Raw genomic sequence first — 20,936 nt, 5'->3', positions numbered from 1 at the left:
AGTACTATACAATTCTGGCTACATTCTATATAATTCTGGCTACACTACACAATTCTGGCTACACTACACAATTCTGACTACACTCTACACAATTCTGACTACACTCTACACAATTCTGACTACACCCTACACAATTCTGACTACACTACACAATTCTGACTACACTACACAATTCTGACTACACTACACAATTCTGACTACACTCTACACAATTCTGACTACACTACACAATTCTGACTACACACTACACAATTCTGACTACACACTACACAATTCTGACTACACTCTACACAATTCTGACTACACTCTACACAATTCTGACTACACACTACACAATTCTGACTACACACTACACAATTCTGACTACACTACACAATTCTGACTACACTACACAATTCTGACTACACACTACACAATTCTGACTACACTACACAATTCTGACTACACTACACAATTCTGACAACACAATTCTGACTACACAATCTACACAATTCTGACTACACACTACACAATTCTGACTACACTACACAATTCTGACTACACACTACACAATTCTGACTACACTACACAACTACACTACACAATTCTGACTACACTACACAATTCTGACTACACACTACACAATTCTGACTACACACTACACAATTCTGACTACACTACACAATTCTGACAACACCCTACACAATTCTGACTACACACTACACAATTCTGACTACACACTACACAATTCTGACTACACTCTACACAATTCTGACTACACTACACAATTCTGACTACACACTACACAATTCTGACTACACACTACACAATTCTGACTACACTACACAATTCTGACTACACACTACACAATTCTGACTACACTCTACACAATTCTGACTACACTACACAATTCTGACTACACACTACACAATTCTGACTACACACTACACAATTCTGACTACACTACACAATTCTGACTACACACTACACAATTCTGACTACACTACACAATTCTGACTACACTACACAATTCTGACTACACTACACAATTCTGACAACACCCTACACAATTCTGAATACACTCTACACAATTCTGACTACACACTACACAATTCTGACTACACTACACAATTCTGACTACACACTACACAATTCTGACTACACTACACAATTCTGACTACACACTACACAATTCTGACTACACTACACAATTCTGACTACACACTACACAATTCTGACTACACTACACAATTCTGACTACACTACACAATTCTGACTACACACTACACAATTCTGACTACACTACACAATTCTGACTACACACTACACAATTCTGACTACACTACACAATTCTGACTACACTACACAATTCTGACTACACACTACACAATTCTGACTACACTACACAATTCTGACTACACTACACAATTCTGACTACACACTACACAATTCTGACTACACACTACACAATTCTGACTACACTACACAATTCTGACTACACACTACACAATTCTGACTACACTACACAATTCTGACTACACACTACACAATTCTGACTACACTACACAATTCTGAATACACTCTACACAATTCTGACTACACACTACACAATTCTGACTACACACTACACACACTACACAATTCTGACTACACACTACACAATTCTGACTACACACTACACAATTCTGACTACACACTACACAATTCTGACTACACTACACAATTCTGACTACACTACACAATTCTGACTACACACTACACAATTCTGACAACACCCTACACAATTCTGACTACACACTACACAATTCTGACTACACTCTACACAATTCTGACTACACACTACACAATTCTGACTACACTCTACACTACACAATTCTGACTACACACTACACAATTCTGACTACACACTACACAATTCTGACTACACACTACACAATTCTGACTACACACTACACAATTCTGACAACACCCTACACAATTCTGACTACACACTACACAATTCTGACTACACACTACACAATTCTGACTACACACTACACAATTCTGACTACACACTACACAATTCTGACTACACACACAATTCTGACTACACACTTCTGACTACACTACACAATTCTGACTACACTACACAAAACTGACTCAACGCCACAATTCTGACTACACACTACACAATTCTGACTACACACTACACAATTCTGACTACACACTACACAATTCTGACTACACACTACACAATTCTGACTACACACTACACAATTCTGACTACACACTACACAATTCTGACTACACTACACAATTCTGACTACACACTACACAATTCTGACTACACACTACACAATTCTGACTACACACTACACAATTCTGAATACACTCTACACAATTCTAGCTAAAAGTACATGTGTATGTATAGCACAGGAGTACAAATGACAGTATAATTTCTTTTTTAATTCATTAGAACTGTCACTTTCAGCTGTCATTATTGAGACAGAAGGGGATTACATTACATCATTTCAGGAAATCTTTATCTTCTTTCAATCTAGAAAAGTTTCTAAACCATTCAAACAATTGATTCTTTGACTGAAAAACAGATTTAAGTTGATGTGTGTTGAAAAAAAATTGTTCGATTTCTCTTTTGGTGTATACCATTTGTACAAATACAATACCACAGGAGCTCAGCAGAATTCTTTGAACAATGTGTCTGCCTGAACAATACATGTCATTGCAGATGTAATATTGTTTCACTTAATGTACAAAATCATGGAGGGAGTGCTGTTGATAAAACCATTTACTGTGAAAGATTCCAGAAAAATGCTGAGATTGCATAAAACTTTAGTGATTATAAAGTGATTAAGAAACCCCATTTGAAGTCAAAGCTTGTTAACTGTAAGAGAAGAAAAAGAAAATAAAAATAATGCTGTGTTTCTGTGAGTTTTAATTGAGTACTGTACACTATCGTCTTTCCCAGAAAAATGCAGAATTGGACTTATTAGGGCCAAGGTTTCTCAGTAATGTTTGATGGAATATGGTATATCAACTTTGATATTCTGTATAGGTTTTTTTATTCTTAGCAGCTTCCCACTTCAATAGCAGTTGATAAAATTTGGTTACTATGGCAACAGATGCTATCTTGTTACTATGGCAACAGGTGCTATCTGCTGTAGCCATTGTTAGATTCTGTTTTTCTCTTTTTGTCTTGTACTGGATCTGGAATCAAAGGGGCACTTCATTAAAACTATTTTATGATTACCCATTCAGGCATGATGTGGTGCTTTATATCCCTCAGTATTCTTTAATGTATTTACCCTCAAGTGGTACAAAATCTAGAATTAGTAAAAATTAATTAAAACCAGTGTATAAGCAATGATAACATTACTTCTATATCTCTCCCTTTCCTTTATGGTTTTTCCCTACCCAATGCTGCCTTATTTCAGAAATACTCAGAAAATTACACATTTTTTAGGAACCTGTGGAAATATTTGGTCTGACTGACTTATTTTTAAAGTAAAGAGGAGATGATATTTTTAATACTGCTTGACAATTTAGAATTTCCGTATGCAGCTTTTTGATTTATGAAATTCTGACATACAAGATTAATCCGTGTTTCTTAACAATATCACTTCACATTGACTTATTGTACAGGGCTTCACACCCCATTTTGGGACTGGGGCCTGGGGCCCTTTGAATTGGGAAAAATAATGGTGTTTTCCTTAGAATTGGGAAAACTTGGGGTCTAAATTGGGAAAAAAAGATACTATTTTGCATTAGGAATGTTCGGCCCCAAATCTGGCAGATCGAGAGCCCTGTTGTAGATCCATTCCACTGTCTATTCTACACTCATTGTCACTAGCTGTCCTCTAGTCATCCCATGATCCACGGCCATTCTCTCTAAATGTAATCTCATAGCTAATGTTTGATAAATCATTACATGAAGTTTGGAATCCGTCTCCATTTGATGAAAACCTCCCTTTGGTGATAGTGTTGTAGTTGGTGATTTGTAAAACCTAGATGTGTCTCCCTCTTTCCTTTGTTCCTACCGTGTGTGTTGGACCATCCATTCCAGAAACACAATTATATGCATGGAGCAGATATGTGCCCTTTGGGAAAAGATCTTGTAATGTGTTGTAGAAATTATTCCATTTTTCATTCTGGCTGTCCTCTGAATGGTAATGTTGACTGTAAAGACCAAGTCTAGTCGTAACTTGTTGAGTTAATTGTCGTTTCCCTATTATAGGTGTCAAAGATATGCATTATTGACTGACTTTCCCAATTGTGTCAAAGACTTGTTTTATTAATTGACTCTCCCTATTGTGTTAAAGACTTGTTTTATTAATTGACTCTCCCTATTGTGTTAAAGACTTGCTTAGTAAATTGACTTTCCCTATTGTGTTAAAGACTTGTTTTATTAATCGACTTTCCCTATTGTGTTAAAGACTTGCTTAGTAAATTGACTTTCCCTATTGTGTTAAAGACTTGTTTTATTAATCGACTTTCCCTATTGTGTTAAAGACTTGCTTAGTAAATTGACTTTCCCTATTGTGTTAAAGACTTGTTTTATTAATCGACTTTCCCTATTGTGTTAAAGACTTGCTTAGTAAATTGACTTTCCCTATTGTGTTAAAGACTTGTTTTATTAATCGACTTTCCCTATTGTGTTAAAGACTTGCTTAGTAAATTGACTTTCCCTATTGTGTTAAAGACTTGTTTTATTAATCGACTTTCCCTATTGTGTTAAAGACTTGCTTAGTAAATTGACTTTCCCTATTGTGTTAAAGACTTGTTTTATTAATCGACTTTCCCTATTGTGTTAAATACTTGCTTAGTAAATTGACTTTCCCTATTGTGTTAAAGACTTGTTTTATTAATCGACTTTCCCTATTGTGTTAAAGACTTGCTTAGTAAATTGACTTTCCCTATTGTGTTAAAGACTTGTTTTATTAATCGACTTTCCCTATTGTGTTAAAGACTTGCTTAGTAAATTGACTTTCCCTATTGTGTTAAAGACTTGTTTTATTAATCGACTTTCCCTATTGTGTTAAAGACTTGCTTAGTAAATTGACTTTCCCTATTGTGTTAAAGACTTGTTTTATTAATCGACTTTCCCTATTGTGTTAAAGACTTGCTTAGTAAATTGACTTTCCCTATTGTGTTAAAGACTTGTTTTATTAATCGACTTTCCCTATTGTGTTAAAGACTTGCTTAGTAAATTGACTCTCCCTATTGTGTTAAAGACTTGTTTTATTAATTGACTTTCCCTATTGTGTTAAAGACTTGCTTAGTAAATTGACTTTCCCTATTGTGTTAAAGACTTGTTTTATTAATTGACTTTCCCTATTGTGTTAAAGACTTGCTTAGTAAATTGACTTTCCCTATTGTGTTAAAGACTTGTTTTATTAATTGACTTTCCCTATTGTGTTAAAGACTTGTTTTATTTATAGACTTTCCCTATTGTGTTAAAGACTTGCTTAGTAAATGGACTTTCCCTATTGTGTAAAGACTTGCTTAGTAAACTGACTTTCCCTATTGTGTAAAGACTTGCTTAGTAAATCGACTTTCCCTATTGTGTTAAAGACTTGCTTAATTAATTGACTTTCCCTATTGTGTTAAAGACTTGCTTAGTAAATCGACTTTCCCTATTGTGTTAAAGACTTTCTTAGTAAATTTAGGTTTTTTCATGTAAAACCAATTTTCATGAGGTAATACTTACCATAACTTTGGTATGTCTCCTTAAAGTTATGGTTATTATTACTGAAATGAAATGACATTTTTAGACTGTCAAAAACCTGCCTGTGTTTAAATATTCTCAAATCTTTCATGAAGGAATATTTTCATACTGTCAGAATTTATTATTGCAAGCACACGGTAAATATTAGAACAAGAAAACGCAGAAGAATTTATGGTGCTTTCCCTTCATTTCAAACATTTTCAGAAAAGTTAAAGAAAATTCCAGAAATTTTGATGATATGATGATAAATAAAAACAGGATATATAGGTTCTGAGATCATGCCACAGACCATTATTATCTGGGTTACAAGGACTGTCTGGTTCTGGTACGTGATGGTTTTCTGTTACAAGTCAAAGTACAGAAATATTTCTGTTGTCTAAGCTTCCAAATATTTCCACATCAAGTATAGGAGCCGAGCATTTAAGGAAAATCAAGGATTACTATTTCATAGTGTCCAACAAACATATTAAACTATTTCAGAATTGTGTTTGATATACAGGAAACATCGATTTGAATTGCGTGAGAATTAAAATAGGTGAACTTCTTACTCCAGCACTAAATGGGATGACAGCAATACCACTGTCAGTCCACTGTCAGTCAGTGATGTTATTTATAGTCACTTCCAGTTGTGTCCAATTTAGAGCCAATGTTGGAAGAAGTTGTCCACAGATTTAGTTCCTTTTTTCCCCAGAGTATCACAACTTGAATTTCAACACCTTATTATATTAAGTTGGTGATAGATCAAGGTTACAGGGTCAAAGGTCATATTTGATACTTTTATGCTTGTGAGGGTATTTTTGTCTGACAGATATTTTATAGTTTACTTAATGCAATAAATCCATATTATTTAAGAATAGTTGTATTTGTTACAGGTGATGTGGGAATATATTGATCATTCTCGAAGTAGAGATTTTCTAATGTAGCATATGATTGGATATCAAAATGGCCTGAAGGGTCATGTAATATACGAGTCAGTCGGAGACTTTCCCAAGGTTGGAAACAATTATCTCTGGGACAAATTGCTATTGTCTGTCCCTCTTGTATTTGTCTAAAACAATTATAAGGATAACACGTGTTTCCACAAACTTATCAGCATAAAACTAGACCAGGTTTTTCATGAAATCCTGTTATTTTCTAATAGATTTTACAAAATCTTAATTTAAATAGTCATTCTGTGAAAGTTATGAAAATTTCATTTTGGGTTTGTTTGATAAGAGATACACATACTTGCATTAGTGTTGGCCTAATTACTTAATATACACATGTACAAATATGGTATTCTGTTAAATCACCATGGAGGCCCTAGATATGTAAAGTGAAAGGATTGTGTGTTTCTATTTTAAATGGATCAAAATGTCGACAGTTTAATTGTGTCGGTATTGGTTCTTATACATGTGATTTCTTTTGTAATTTCAGGTGGTCACATGTAAGACCGACTCACGTGATCTGTCGCTGGCAGTGTTTGCCTCGCAGCAGACGGCGGAGGGTGTTAAACTGACCAATCTTACTACAAACATTCTCAAGCTTAAGGGAACAGTAAGTCAGACAATTTTCTATACTTCAACATCTCTCTAATGTTTAGTCCTCAACCTTCAGGACAACTCCTGAGACACTCTTCTACCCCAACATCTCTCCCATGTTTCGTCCTCTACCTTCAGTACAACTTATGGGTCACTCTCCTACCTCAACATCTCTCCAATGTTTCATCCTCTACCTTCAGTACAACTTATGGGTCACTCTCCTACCTCAACATCTCTCCAATGTTTCATCCTCTACCTTCAGTACATGTCATGAGACACTCTCCTACCTCAACATCTCTCCAATGTTTTATCCTCAACCTTCAGTCACCTACTGGACACACTAACACCCTCTTCTGTCACCTACTGGACACACTAACACCCTCTTCTGTCACCTACTGGACACAATAACACCCTCTTCTGTCACCTACTGGACACAATAACACCCTCTTCTGTCACCTACTGGACACAATAACACCCTCTTCTGTCACCTACTGGACACAATAACACCCTCTTCTGTCACCTACTGGACACACTAACACCCTCTTCTGTCACCTACTGGACACCATAACACCCTCTTCTGTCACCTACTGGACACACTAACACCCTCTTCTGTCACCTACTGGACACAATAACACCCTCTTCTGTCACCTACTGGACACACTAACACCCTCTTCTGTCACCTACTGGACACACTAACACCCTCTTCTGTCACCTACTGGACACACTGGACTCACTAACACCCTCTTCTGTCACCTACTGGACACACTAACACCCTCTTCTGTCACCTACTGGACACACTAACACCCTCTTCTGTCACCTACTGGACACACTAACACCCTCTTCTGTCACCTACTGGACACACTAACACCCTCTTCTGTCACCTACTGGACACACTAACACCCTCTTCTGTCACCTACTGGACACACTAACACCCTCTTCTGTCACCTACTGGACACAATAACACCCTCTTCTGTCACCTACTGGACACACTAACACCCTCTTCTGTCACCTACTGAACACACTAACACCCTCTTCTGTCACCTACTGGACACACTAACACCCTCTTCTGTCACCTACTGGACAAACCCACAGTTTCCTTGTGCTTGGAGAACTGCATCATTTGATGTATATAAATGTTTAGAACTGTAATCAATAATTATGATGTGTAATGCTCTGTTTTACAGTTGAATCTTTTCTTAACCTCTCATGTGAATTGATCTCTCAACCATTACTGGATCACTTACCACTTATTTTACACTTCTCCCCTTAACTGACCTCTCAGGTCTCATTTGACCTATTTCTCCGTACTTGACCTCTGTGTCCCCTTGCCCTCTTACCCCTGACTTGTCCTCTTCCCTTAATTGACCTTTAATCCCTCACCTTCTTTATCTGCAGTTAAGTTTATATAGCCTTATATTAAATGATATTGTGTTTTGCTTACAGTTGAAAATGAAATGCTTTCGGGAAGGAAGTGACATGATGGTCAACGTCAGTTTTGAAGGTCGCCCTGATGTCAAGGTTGTTGGCAAGCCGGTCAATCCTTATCAGGTGAGTACGAATGTACTGTAATGAAAAATCTAGTCACTTGGAAAATATAGGACAATCAGACACCAGTCACCATTATCTCTACATAAAAAAGAACAGAAGGGATCTAGATATCTTTGTTGAACATTGGATTTCCAGATGGAATATTGATTAACTTTTTCCATTTTAACAGAAAAAAACAAATTCTTTTAGATAGATTTGGCAACATATGCTGTATCATTGTCTTGTAATAAGCCTCCTCTCTGACTAAGCTTGAGGGAATATTCTTACGCTACAGTGTATTACTAGACCACCATAACTTGTATATAATGGTGTAGTCTGGAACTTCTGCAATCAATCATGGTTGTACAATCTGGTTCCTCATTACAGTGATGAATTGGCTTGCTTGGTTTATGACCTTATGAACCCTAGAGTTATTTTGAGATTAGGTCTCCTTTGTATGAAGTCGGTAACTACACCACAGAACACCATGCAGAAGGCCTGCCCATGATATGCAATACAGCTAGGGAAGAGTATCTTGCCCTAAGCCACAACCACAACAGCCCAAGACAATTTTATCTCAGCTCCCTTGGGAAATATAAACTGCTCCAGAAGGGATCAAATCACTCTGTAGGTTTTTCAAAGTCCGACACACAACCATCAGGATTATGATGGCCTCTAAAAACTGCATTGGTCATATATAATTTCAGTACTTTACTTATGCCATACCTTAGTATGGAACCAAAAGAACAAATATGAAATCCATGTTAAACTGTATACAGGATTGGCATTTATCTCATTTATCTCTTTACTTCATACACATTACAAAATTTTGATGTCTTCGATTTTGGGCCAATTCCAAGGGGAGATAAGCTGGTAGACAAATGAAGCTGGACGATTTTTGATAAAATCTTATGGGCTGGCAGTCTGTCTAGCCTATAGGAAGTAAACTAATTTACTGTTTACTATGATATTTTCGCCTTTGGAACATTATATACATGATTTCACCTATATTCATTGTGCCTTCTGAGGATTGTACAAAAGAGTTGTATAAATGTAACAAATTTTCACCCTTATCCTAAATTCACCCATCCTATTCATGGACGAAAAAGACAAACATTTACCAGTATACAGTAAATCTGGGTACTTTATAGGCTGTTATACTGACAGTTGGCTACACTTGTAAGGAATCATCCTGGCCTGCTAACTTTGGTATATCTTATACAGATGACATGATGATACCTAGATACGCGGGTTAGAGACGATACATACTGATAAGAAATGTATCGTACACAATCTATGATGTTATTAAGAAGATACAGAAATTCCCTGTAAACACTGTATCTTTATCTCTAGCAATGCATTAGTGTTAGTTATATGTGTGTCTGTTTGTTGTATCTTTCCTGTCAGGACACTATCCTTTTACGATCAACGCTGGTTTTAGCTTATTCGTTCGCGAGGCAAGTAATCCTACTCTATGTATTGTGATAGAATTCTTAACTGATCCAAACCTGCTTAGAAAGCAATCCCTATTTAACAAATACTTGTCTATCCAGGCGAACCTCTATATAGCAGACACCTGTCTTTAAAGGTCACCTCTATTTAACAAATACCTGTGTATGAAGGTCACCTCTATTTAACAAGTACCTGTATATAAAGGTCACTTCTATTTGACAAATACCTGTGTATAAAGGTCACCTCTATTTGACAAATACCTGTGTATAAAGGTCACCTCCATATAGCATGACACAGGCTTATTTCAAGACAATGATATAACATAACACAGGCTTATTTCAAGACTGTGATCGAACATAACACAGCCTTATTTCAAGACAGTGATGGAACATGACACTTATTTCAAGACATTTCTATAATATCTGCATTAGTGATGACATTTGAAGAGCTATGTAATGTGTTAAGGAAACCTGAGACATGTCTGTGAAATGTAATGTACTTTTACTTTAGTACTTAGAATTAATGTACATGCAAGCTGACATTTTTTCTTGGAGCAAAACATCTTGTTGTCAGATCTGTGTATATTCTATACAGCTTTATATAGCTTTATTGGCTAGGACTAAGTATTAATTACACCTCGTCACTAGATACCGTAGAAATCTGGATAACGGCTGGAGGAAGTTTATTGAATTAAGGGATGTTAGAGGAGGATGGAGAAGGGTGGGTTGAGGGTGGAAGGAGAATTTGACTACCAGTGTTTCTCAGTACTGAAGCTGACACTCAGGAATGTGAACCAGGAACAGATGTTTTCTCGGCCAGAATATTTATGTAATGTTTAAAAAAAAAAATAGATTAAGAAGTACTGGTATGATTTATTCAAGGTGAACTAAAATAGATTGTTTAGACAGGAGAATATTGTACAGAAAAATTGGCCGCGTTGCCGTCACGTATCTGGAAAATATTTGGCTCGCTACTACTCTGAAGAAAATTGTTTAATAAAGAGGAAGTTTGGGATATGGTTAGAAGAATGCAAAAAGAATGACTTGGTGAAAAAAAAAAATTTACTGCGCATCTGTAAATAATATTGTTATTACTGTGTTGTGCATCCATGTATTTTGGTAGAGATATATCTATTTTCAAGGAAACCCTAAACAAGTATGTGAATAAACGTTCCTTATTTTTTTGCAACGAAAAATTTGCTCAGTCGATGATGTATTTGTTCTCATGCACCGAGTGTAAATTTTCTTTTTGAAAAGAAATTCAGGGAAAATTTACTGAAAATGTTTTTTTTTTTTCCAAAAGTAAATTTGTTTATAAATTATAGGATGTAGAGTTTTGCCTAAAGAATGATAAAATGGATGTGTATTTTAAAATTTTTGTTTTTTTTTAAGCATGTGGGGTAGGGACCATGTTTTCTTGTTTATCATTCAGTGATTCATTGAATATTAAATGGAAATATTTGCTACATCTGTCATCATAAGATATGTATCATTGGACAGATGTAGAAGCTGCTGGGCTCTATCATCTTCCCTTAATGTAAACCTGAATATGAAAGATGGCTAAATATTTTGACACAAATGAGAAGCATGTACATACAAGGAGAGACAGGTGGATCAGATCCTGAATGCTCCGAGGCTGTTTTTATCATGTTTTCTTTAAGATAAATCTAGTCCATATGGAAATTCCAAAACATTGAGCAGCCATTCATGCCGGTAGTTGTTGGGCACACGATCAGCTAGCCAACATCAGGGGTGATCTAAGTCATTGAAAGTCTTGTGTTGTAGCTAAAAAACAAACACTGGAAAGATCCATACATACCAGTTCATCATTAGCATTGTTAGATTGATGCTATATCAACGAGATTTGATCACTTCTAAAATGTTGAAATATTCATAATGGTTCTATTGAGAGTTTCTTGCTTTTATGCATTGAGGATCCATTTTGTGATAAATTTCCAGATTAAGCATAATATTTCAGAAAAAAACCTTTTAAATTTTTTTTCAAGAAAATTTAAAATGTAGATATCTTAGAGTAGACTAGGCTATGAGCTATAAATACTGGTCTCCTCCGCCTGTTGTGTATAAATTGGAAGAGGGCTGTTTTGGATGATCGAGCCTGATAGTTGCACATATGTTGGTAGCACACACCGACATACTACCTAGACAGGTGAAGCAGAGCTCTCCCTCACTCCAGCTTTTCCCTGTCAAGGTCATCAGCTGCTTTGTGAAGGTCGTACTTATAAGGTAGTACCATTGAGCCCCACCAACACTTGTGATACCTCTCTGTGTAGAAAACAGCACTTGTTAACACTGAACCCCACACTTGTATTTAGAGAAATTTTATTAGGTTTTTGTCTTTGGTAGAGATGTAGGCACCATCTGTAATAAATATTGTATGTGGACTCGATCTTTTGATAAAATTGTTGGCACCATCTATTGGCAGAACTGTAGATACCATTTTTATGGTAGCATTGTGGGTACCATCTCTTGTTAAAATTCTTGATGCCATCTTTAGGTAGAATTGTTGACATCACCGTGGTAGAATATAAGTGTCCAGAGATGTTGGAGTGTGTGTTTAGTGCCCAGAGTCAGTAATACCAAAATTAGATTAAGGGGCAACACATACATATAACTCAATAATTTGATACTCATTCTTTATACAGTATATATAGGTGGATGGGTGTGTTACAGAGCTGGCCTTTTGCTTCCAAACAGATATGTGGGATAGAGTTTTCCTCATAGGTACATCTTTAGGTAGAATTGTTGACACCATCTTTTGGTAGAATTGTTGACACCATCTTTTGGTAGAATAGTTGACGTCATCTTTTGGTAGAATTGTTGACGTCATCTTTTGGTAGAATTGTTGACACCATCTTTCGGTAGAATTGTTGACGTCATCTTTCGGTAGAATTGTTGACACCATCTTTTGGTAGAATTGTTGACACCATCTTTCGGTAGAATTGTTGACACCATCTTTTGGTAGAATTGTTGACACCATCTTTTGGTAGAATTGTTGACACCATCTTTTGGTAGAATTGTTGACACCATCTTTAGGTAGAATTGTTGACATCATCTTTAGGTAGAATTGTTGACACCATCTTTCGGTAGAATTGTTGACACCATCTTTCGGTAGAATTGTTGACACCATCTTTCAGTAAAATTGTGGACTACATCTTTGTACAGAATGGTGGACACTGTGTTTTGGTAAAATTGTTGATAGTATCTTCTGTTAGAAATGTTGTCAACATTTTTTGATAGAACTTTTGACACCATCTTTTTGTAGAATTGTTGACACCATCTTTCGGTAGAATTGTTGACACCATCTTTCGGTAGAATTGTTGACACCATCTTTCGGTAGAATTGTTGACACCATCTTTCAGTAAAATTGCTGACACCATCTTTTGGTAGAATTGTTGACACCATCTTTTGGTAGAATTGTTAACACCATCTTTGTACAGAATGGTGGACACTGTGTTTTGGTAAAATTGTTGATAGCATCTTCTGTTAGAAATGTTGTCATCATTTTTTGATAGAACTTTTGACACCATCTTTTTGTGGATTCAAAAACTTATATATGTGATTTTGACACTACATTTTAGTAAAACTTACGACACCAACTTCTGGCGGCGTTGTAAATGCCATATTTTCACAGCCATATCTTGATAGTAAAAGAGGCCGTAATTTTCAGTTCCGTCAAACCTTACTTTAGGATTGGAAATGATATTGAAAATTTTATCAGGAACTTGAAATCCCATTGGTAACGTAATTAGAAGGATATCCGTGCTGTACAGAATTTGGTTTTTTGTGTATTTTGTTGCTGTTACACAAGAACATGTGTTAGGAAGGCATGTTAACATGCTGTTTGTGTGAAGCAGGATTGTATATATTAGCCGAATTGCGTTGAAGCTCCATTGGAGGTCGTTGAATTACCTTGATGATGTCGGTGCTAACTTGTACTAGACTTGTGTATCTAGAATCTGAAAATAACTCTATGCTACATATAACACAAAGTGTCAGGCGGGACTTTAGCAAGGCTATTGAAGATGAAACATAGACATATGTCTCTAGTGTCGTTAGCATCAATATATATATCTCAGATTAAACGATGACATTTCAGTGGAAAGGTTAGATCTGTTTTTACATCACTTACAAACATATATGTCTATATAGGGATTGGGTCCACTATGTATGTTTAGTAGGGTTGTTTTGCAGAGTCTGATAATTGATAATTGGGGGTCACCTTGCGATTGTGTGGAATTAATACCAACATCACAGTGTTACCCTGAAACAGCATCAAGTATGGACATGATGCTGTCATTGTCGGGGGAGAAATTACCTGGGAGGGGAGAAATGTTATTTAAGACAGAAGACCGAGACCCAAATTTAGTTACTTCTTACAGCTCCTGCAATGTGTGCAGCCTAAACTGCAGGTTGATCATTCAGAGAGTTTAGATAAGGATAGTGCATTTCATCAACGTAGATAAGCCCATGTGCGGTAATAAGCCCACCAATTCGAATTTCTGTTTAGCAAAATTACTAATAACTATTGTTTCATTGTCCTAAACTAAGCCCACATCAATGTGTGTATGTCATGTCACATAATGTGTTTGTACTCTGGACCTGTAGCAGGGTAAATCAAATATCTCATAAGTCCTAATACGACATACTTGGCGCTTATCATTTAATAAGTGTTTAGATGTGGTAGAATATTTGTTAAGTGTTCAAAGAAGGTAGAATATTTGTTAAGTGTTTAGAGAAGGTAGAATATTTGTATAGTGTTTAGAGAAGGTAAAATATTTGTAGTGTTTAGAGAAGGTAAAATATTTATAAATTGTTTAGAGAAGGTAGAATATGTGTTCAGTGTTTAGAGAAGGTAGAATATGTGTTCAGTGTTTAGAGAAGGTAGAATATTATTAAAGTGTTTAGAGAAGGTAGAATATGTGTTAAGTGTTTAGAGAAGGTAGAATATGTGTTAAGTGTTTAGAGAAGGTAGAATATTAGAGAAGGTAGAATATGTGTTCAGTGTGTTTAGAGAAGGTAGAATATTATTAAAGTGTTTAGAGAAAGGTAGAATATGTTGTATGTGTTCAAGTGTTTTAGTTTAGAGAAGGTAGAATATGTGTTAAGTGTTTAGAGTGTTTGTAGTGTTTAGAGAAGGTAGAATATGTGTTAAGTGTTTAGAGAAGGTAGAATATTTGTTAAGTGTTTAGAGAAGGTAGAATATTATTAAAGTGTTTAGAGAAGGTAGAATATGTGTTCAGTGTTTAGAGAAGGTAGAATATTTGTAGTGTTTAGAGAAGGAAGAATATTTGTAGTGTTTAGAGAAGGTAGAATATTTGTAGTGTTTAGAGAAGGTAGAATATGTGTTAAGTGTTTAGAGAAGGTAGAATATTTGTAGTGTTTAGAGAAGGTAGAATATGTGTTAAGTGTTTAGAGAAGGTAGAATATTCATTAAGTGTCCAGAGATGTTGAAGTGTGTGTTTAGTGCCCAGAGTCAGTAGAACAAAATAAGATTAAGGGGCAACACATACATGTCACTCAATAATTAAATACTCATTCTTAATACAGTATATATAGGTGGATGTGTTTATTACAGAGCTGGCACTTTATTTCCCGATAGATTTGTGTGATAGAGTTTTCCTCATGGGTACATTAGGTAGAAGACTTCCTCTGTGGTGAAGCTTCAAGAATAGAAGATGTTGAAAGAATGTAGGGGATCGCTGATTCACAGACAGTAAACATAGATAAACAAGGGAGATTGTATATATATACAAACTATCCACACTCCTATATATAAGTCTATTACATGTGTATCATCTACATAATACATACCTATATGTCTACCATTACTTCATCTCCCCCGTTCAGTGTGTATATATATATATACTGTATATATTGTCTACATTAATACATACCTATACATCTATCAGTCCCTCCTACATACCATCCATCTCCCTTTTACCAGAGATTGTGAATACATTGTCTTCATAATCCCACGTCTATTGAAGCCCCCCCCTCCCTCCCCCCTCCCCCCCTCCCCCCTCCAATCCTCCACCATCCTCTGTGGTTGTCGATTATACAATGTCTATATTTTACGTATGATGTATTGTCTACTGCACCACCCCAGTGACGCTATTTATCTGCATATGCAAATAGGCGTACAGACTTTTATTTTTCTTCTCCAAGTTTCCATGGAAACATCACCAGTAATTCATTGTGATGTTTTATGACCTAACCTTGTTGCAGAATACATTACACAACAAGTTAAAGTTAATATTGTTCGTAGCTTTCCTCTGTCAGCAAAAAAAAAATCCTACCATGTTTATCTGTAAAACAACCAGCATGATCCACGATCGAGCTCCAGATTTTTTGTGTCATCATACTTATCCTCCAATAAGCCCAGGGGACCCGAGTTACATCGGCTCTTGTCTCTAGAATATTTGATTATTGGAAAAAGATGGTCATTTATTTCTGACCACTTAGATAGGTCTGATTCACAGGAAGGGGAGATAATCTAGCAGATAGATAAAGAAGAAAGGTTTTTAACTTATAGGGGCTGGTGGTCGATATAGACCAGAGTCTGTGACTGAAACGTTGGGGGGATGGGCTTATTACAGGATTATGACAAAGGATTTGTGTACTACTTATAAGATTTTGATAGATGAAGATGGGCTTATTATCAAGCCTGGGCTTACTGCTTCCTAGCTAGGCTTGTTACATAATGATGATAAAATTGCCTTTTTGAATTTTCTAAAACATGTTTTAAATCCAGTTACTAGATACAAATTGCTTCAACAAAGTTAAGAATATCAAACACTTTTGTACAAGTGTAGTTGCCTAAGTTCAGCATTGATTTTAAAGAACTTTGCTTTCAGGGATCAAGGATATGTCCGTCCTGATATTTTCAAATGGTTATAAACTGATAATTGATCACAGCAGGTTGGCAACTCTGTTACATTCATATTATTGGGAGAACACATTTATCAAAGATCAGAATGAATGAGGTTACTACGTCTTTGAATTGATGCCAGTTATGGCCAAGGTTGTACCGTAATTACCTGACAATAAGCCCAACCAAGTCTGGTAGTAAGCCTACACTTGTATATTGATGTTCAGTAGAATCCTATTTTTCTGTCCTGTAATGGGTTTGTTAATCTGACAATAAAACCTATGCAAATTCAGTAACAGGTCCACCCATATATATTGATTATCTTTAACTGATGTTTATTGTCCTGTCATAGTGGGACCCATATTTCAACCTAGTTAAAAAGTCCATACTTGATAATAAGCTCACCAGTATTGATTATTACAAACTAATGTCACTTTTTGTTCTTTATTAAACCCATTCCCTGACATTGAATGAGAAGAGAGTGCTGACACATCGAGGTCCTGTAAAAATCCACCACCCACCCCCCCTCCCCCCCCCCTCCCCCCCCACTTAACTTTGAGTAAGAGGTAATGTGTTGAATCTTAGGGTCCTGTAAAACGTCCACCACAACTTTGGGTACGAAATAATGTGTTTCTCCCTGCAGTCATGTAAGAAACCCTTCCCCAGATTTTGAGTAAGAAGTAATATTTGTTGCCCCTGGGGTTGTGTTATAAGCCCATGCCCAGACTTTGGGTATGTGTTGCCCCTGGGGTCGTGTTATAAGCTCATTCCCAGACTTTGGTTATGTGTTGCCCCTGGGGTCCTGTTATAAGCCCATCCTCAGACTTTGGTTATGTGTTGCCCCTTGGGGTCGTGTTATAAGCCCATCCCCAGAATTTGTGTATGTGTTGCCCCTGGGGTTCGGTAATAAGCCCATTCCCTTTTACTTTAATGAGTTGCGTCGACTGCGTGGTTTATTTCAGAATATAAACGGTATAGAGGGCCAATCTGAGCCTGATGTTTATTAGATCTGACAAAAACTCAGTCACTATTACATCGCATTATCCTATGGTATTCGTTGTAACGACCAATATTAACAGCCATTGACAGAAGGCAGCTCTCACAGTTATGACAACGTCAGACAGATCATGAATGCTTTCCAAGTGGTGGCCAACTTCAGGGGCCAATAAATTCTCACCTACGATGGTATATAGTCAGTCAGGAATACATGTGACACATTTACCTCAGATTACGTGGACGATCTTTAAGAAAGTCATGACGATCTTCAATACAATGGCTTTTGTTGGCAACTGTAATCGGGGAGCTCCACCTCTTAAGGTTTAGTTCAGATAAATCGTATATTCCAGAACAAAAACAGCTGAATTTGGTTTCTGTGTATGGCAGGTTGTTGACCCAGCTGGCTTGACTGATTTCCCAATCCAATACCTTATACTGTGATGTAATATGTAATCAGGATATTGAACCGACTTGAATTGAATTGTTAACCTCTGATGTTGAAAAACAAACTGATACACAACAAGAACAGCTTTGTTGTCTACATATGTAACCAAAAAAAGCATTTCGTCCTTGATGTCAACTGAATTCCAGCCAGTTTGATAAGACATGAAAGCTGTCCAACTCCACCATATTGTGTCGAGATGATGTAGACAAAGTGACGTTATGATAATTACGTAGCATATTCAGATTTAAGAGCTGTCCAACTCCACCAGATCGCGTGATGATGATGTAGACATTCGTGACATGTACGTGTAAAACATGCTTAGAATGACAATGCTGTAATGTTATTTTATAAGAACTTTTCTGATATAATATTATGTAGATGTTTTCTGTCCCTCACTGTAATGAACTGGTGATGATATAGGCACTCCTAATCAATATACATTTACACAGAAATCAAGGAAGTATTCCAAAATTCCCCAATGACAGGTAATGGTCAACTTGTATGTAGTGCGAAGCCTTGTATCTTTCGTAAATATTTTTCGACGAGGTGTTACTATATATTTCGTGTCAGCACCTGTATCTATATATAGACAAAGTGCTTACATAGCCAGACAGTGGCAGCTCCGACAAGTGCAATCAAGCGTGATGATGATGATGCTTTCCCTGAAGCATGGGTTCGAAATGCACTTGTGACAGGGGATGATTTCTGCTTGGTTAGAATCATTTCAAAACTGATGTCACATTGATTTTTCTTGTGGGTCCAAGTCGGCATTTGTTCTCACAGATCATAAGATTGCAGTTCAATACAGGTTACTGAATACTGTTTGGAAATCAAATTATTTTAACAGAACACAAATTTTGTGGCTTTTCAGAAAAATACTGTTTTGTGGGAATTTGATTTTGCGGATCTTATCAGTGTGCCGGAAATCAATTTTATTTTAAAGAATGTCAATTTTTGGATACTTTAGTACGTTGTAGATTTGCTGTATAAACAATTACCACAAAATAAACAAAATACATTCTCCAAGAAAATCAACGATTTTTTCAGTGTTTATAGAATTGGCAGTATTTATAGTTATTGTGGAAATTCTCACAGGTACCGTATGTTTGTTATTAAGTTGCAATTTCAAATCTTTTTTTCATCCTTGACTGTTTTTTGTGATCTCCTTATCTTGTTTTTCTCAAATCTGTAGATAACATTGAAATATCATTGATTGGTAAACTTGATAATGAGATCTAGTTCACCACAATCTTGGCCACCTCCAATCTGGGTCACCTCCAATCTGGGTCACACTTAATCAAGGTCACCTACAATTTAGGTATCACCTTTTTTCAGTTAAACCTAAAGTTTGTCTGGTCTCACCTAGGTTAATTATCATGAAGACTGTAGACTGTAAAACCATGATTGTCCTTGCTGTGTGTCATGAAATATATCACATCTGTCCAATCTATATCAATATTGTCCACCTGTTGAGCTTCGAGCCTGTGTTCACTAGGTGGGCGTCGGCATTACAGCAATACGGAAGCTGATGATAACTGGGGATTCACATGACACAACTTACGTCTAACCCTATTGGGGATGTCAGTAACTTTACAACACAGTAAACCTTACAAATCGCTTACAATTAGATTAGTTTGCAGTCGAAACTTGTTCTCACAGTGACTACAGGGAGACACAGTCAAATTTATGTAGTGTCATATACACCAGAAAATCAATGCGCTTAACTCCATTTCAGTACAACTCACCAAAATTCCTCATCTTTGCTGATCGTCATCATCATTATAAAGTCACATCAAATGATGATCTCCATGGCTGTAAATATCATCAATCTTTCTGTCTTCTCTGATTATAAATTATGACATATCAATTTGGATCTGACTACACTGATGATTGTTTTCTTTTCCTTACGTCTTTGGAAATAGATTTACGATTCAATTACTGAGTCCAGGACTACGGATATACTCTAACATTGGTCATATGACCTGTCTGACTAAGGATGTGGTTTGTAACCCATTCGTTGTTGTAAGCATCAGCAGCTTTAGTAACAGTGGTCATAAAGGGCACAAATTGTAATCAGACTGTGGCTCAATAACTGACAGAGGCTCAGTTATTGTCAGGGGCTGTTATAACCAATATGTGGCTCAGTTATTGTCAGGGGCTGTTATAACCAAAATGTGGCTCAGTTATTGTCAGGGGCTGTTATAACCAAAATGTGGCTCAGTTATTGTCAGGGGCTGTTATAACCAAAATGTGGCTCAAATAGTAATGGTGGCTGTTACAAACAAAAGGTGGTTCAGTTAGTAATGGTGGCTGTTACAAAAAAAAGGTGGCTCAGTTAGTAATGGTGGCTGTTACAACCAAAATGTGGCTCAGTTAGTAATTGTGGCTGTTACAACCAAAATGTGGC

The 20,936-nt window shown here is 36.4% G+C and overlaps 1 protein-coding gene across 1 annotated transcript in view; it reads left to right on the top strand.

Annotated features, from left to right (window-relative positions):
• Nucleotides 1-20,936, top strand: part of LOC132552943 (titin-like) — a 92,993-nt gene that overhangs the window by 27,077 nt on the left and 44,980 nt on the right. Inside the window, exons 3-4 of the mRNA XM_060217142.1 lie at nt 7,118-7,237; nt 8,665-8,769. Coding sequence (XP_060073125.1) covers nt 7,118-7,237; nt 8,665-8,769 — 225 coding nt within the window. The remainder of the gene's footprint in view (nt 1-7,117; nt 7,238-8,664; nt 8,770-20,936) is intronic.

The sequence above is a fragment of the Ylistrum balloti genome, unplaced genomic scaffold (assembly GCF_031769215.1).
Source record: "Ylistrum balloti isolate Yb309-2 unplaced genomic scaffold, AGI_CSIRO_Ybal_v1 Utg370288, whole genome shotgun sequence".
Taxonomy (NCBI): domain Eukaryota; kingdom Metazoa; phylum Mollusca; class Bivalvia; order Pectinida; family Pectinidae; genus Ylistrum; species Ylistrum balloti.
This window is presented reverse-complemented; position numbering and strand designations above follow the sequence as displayed.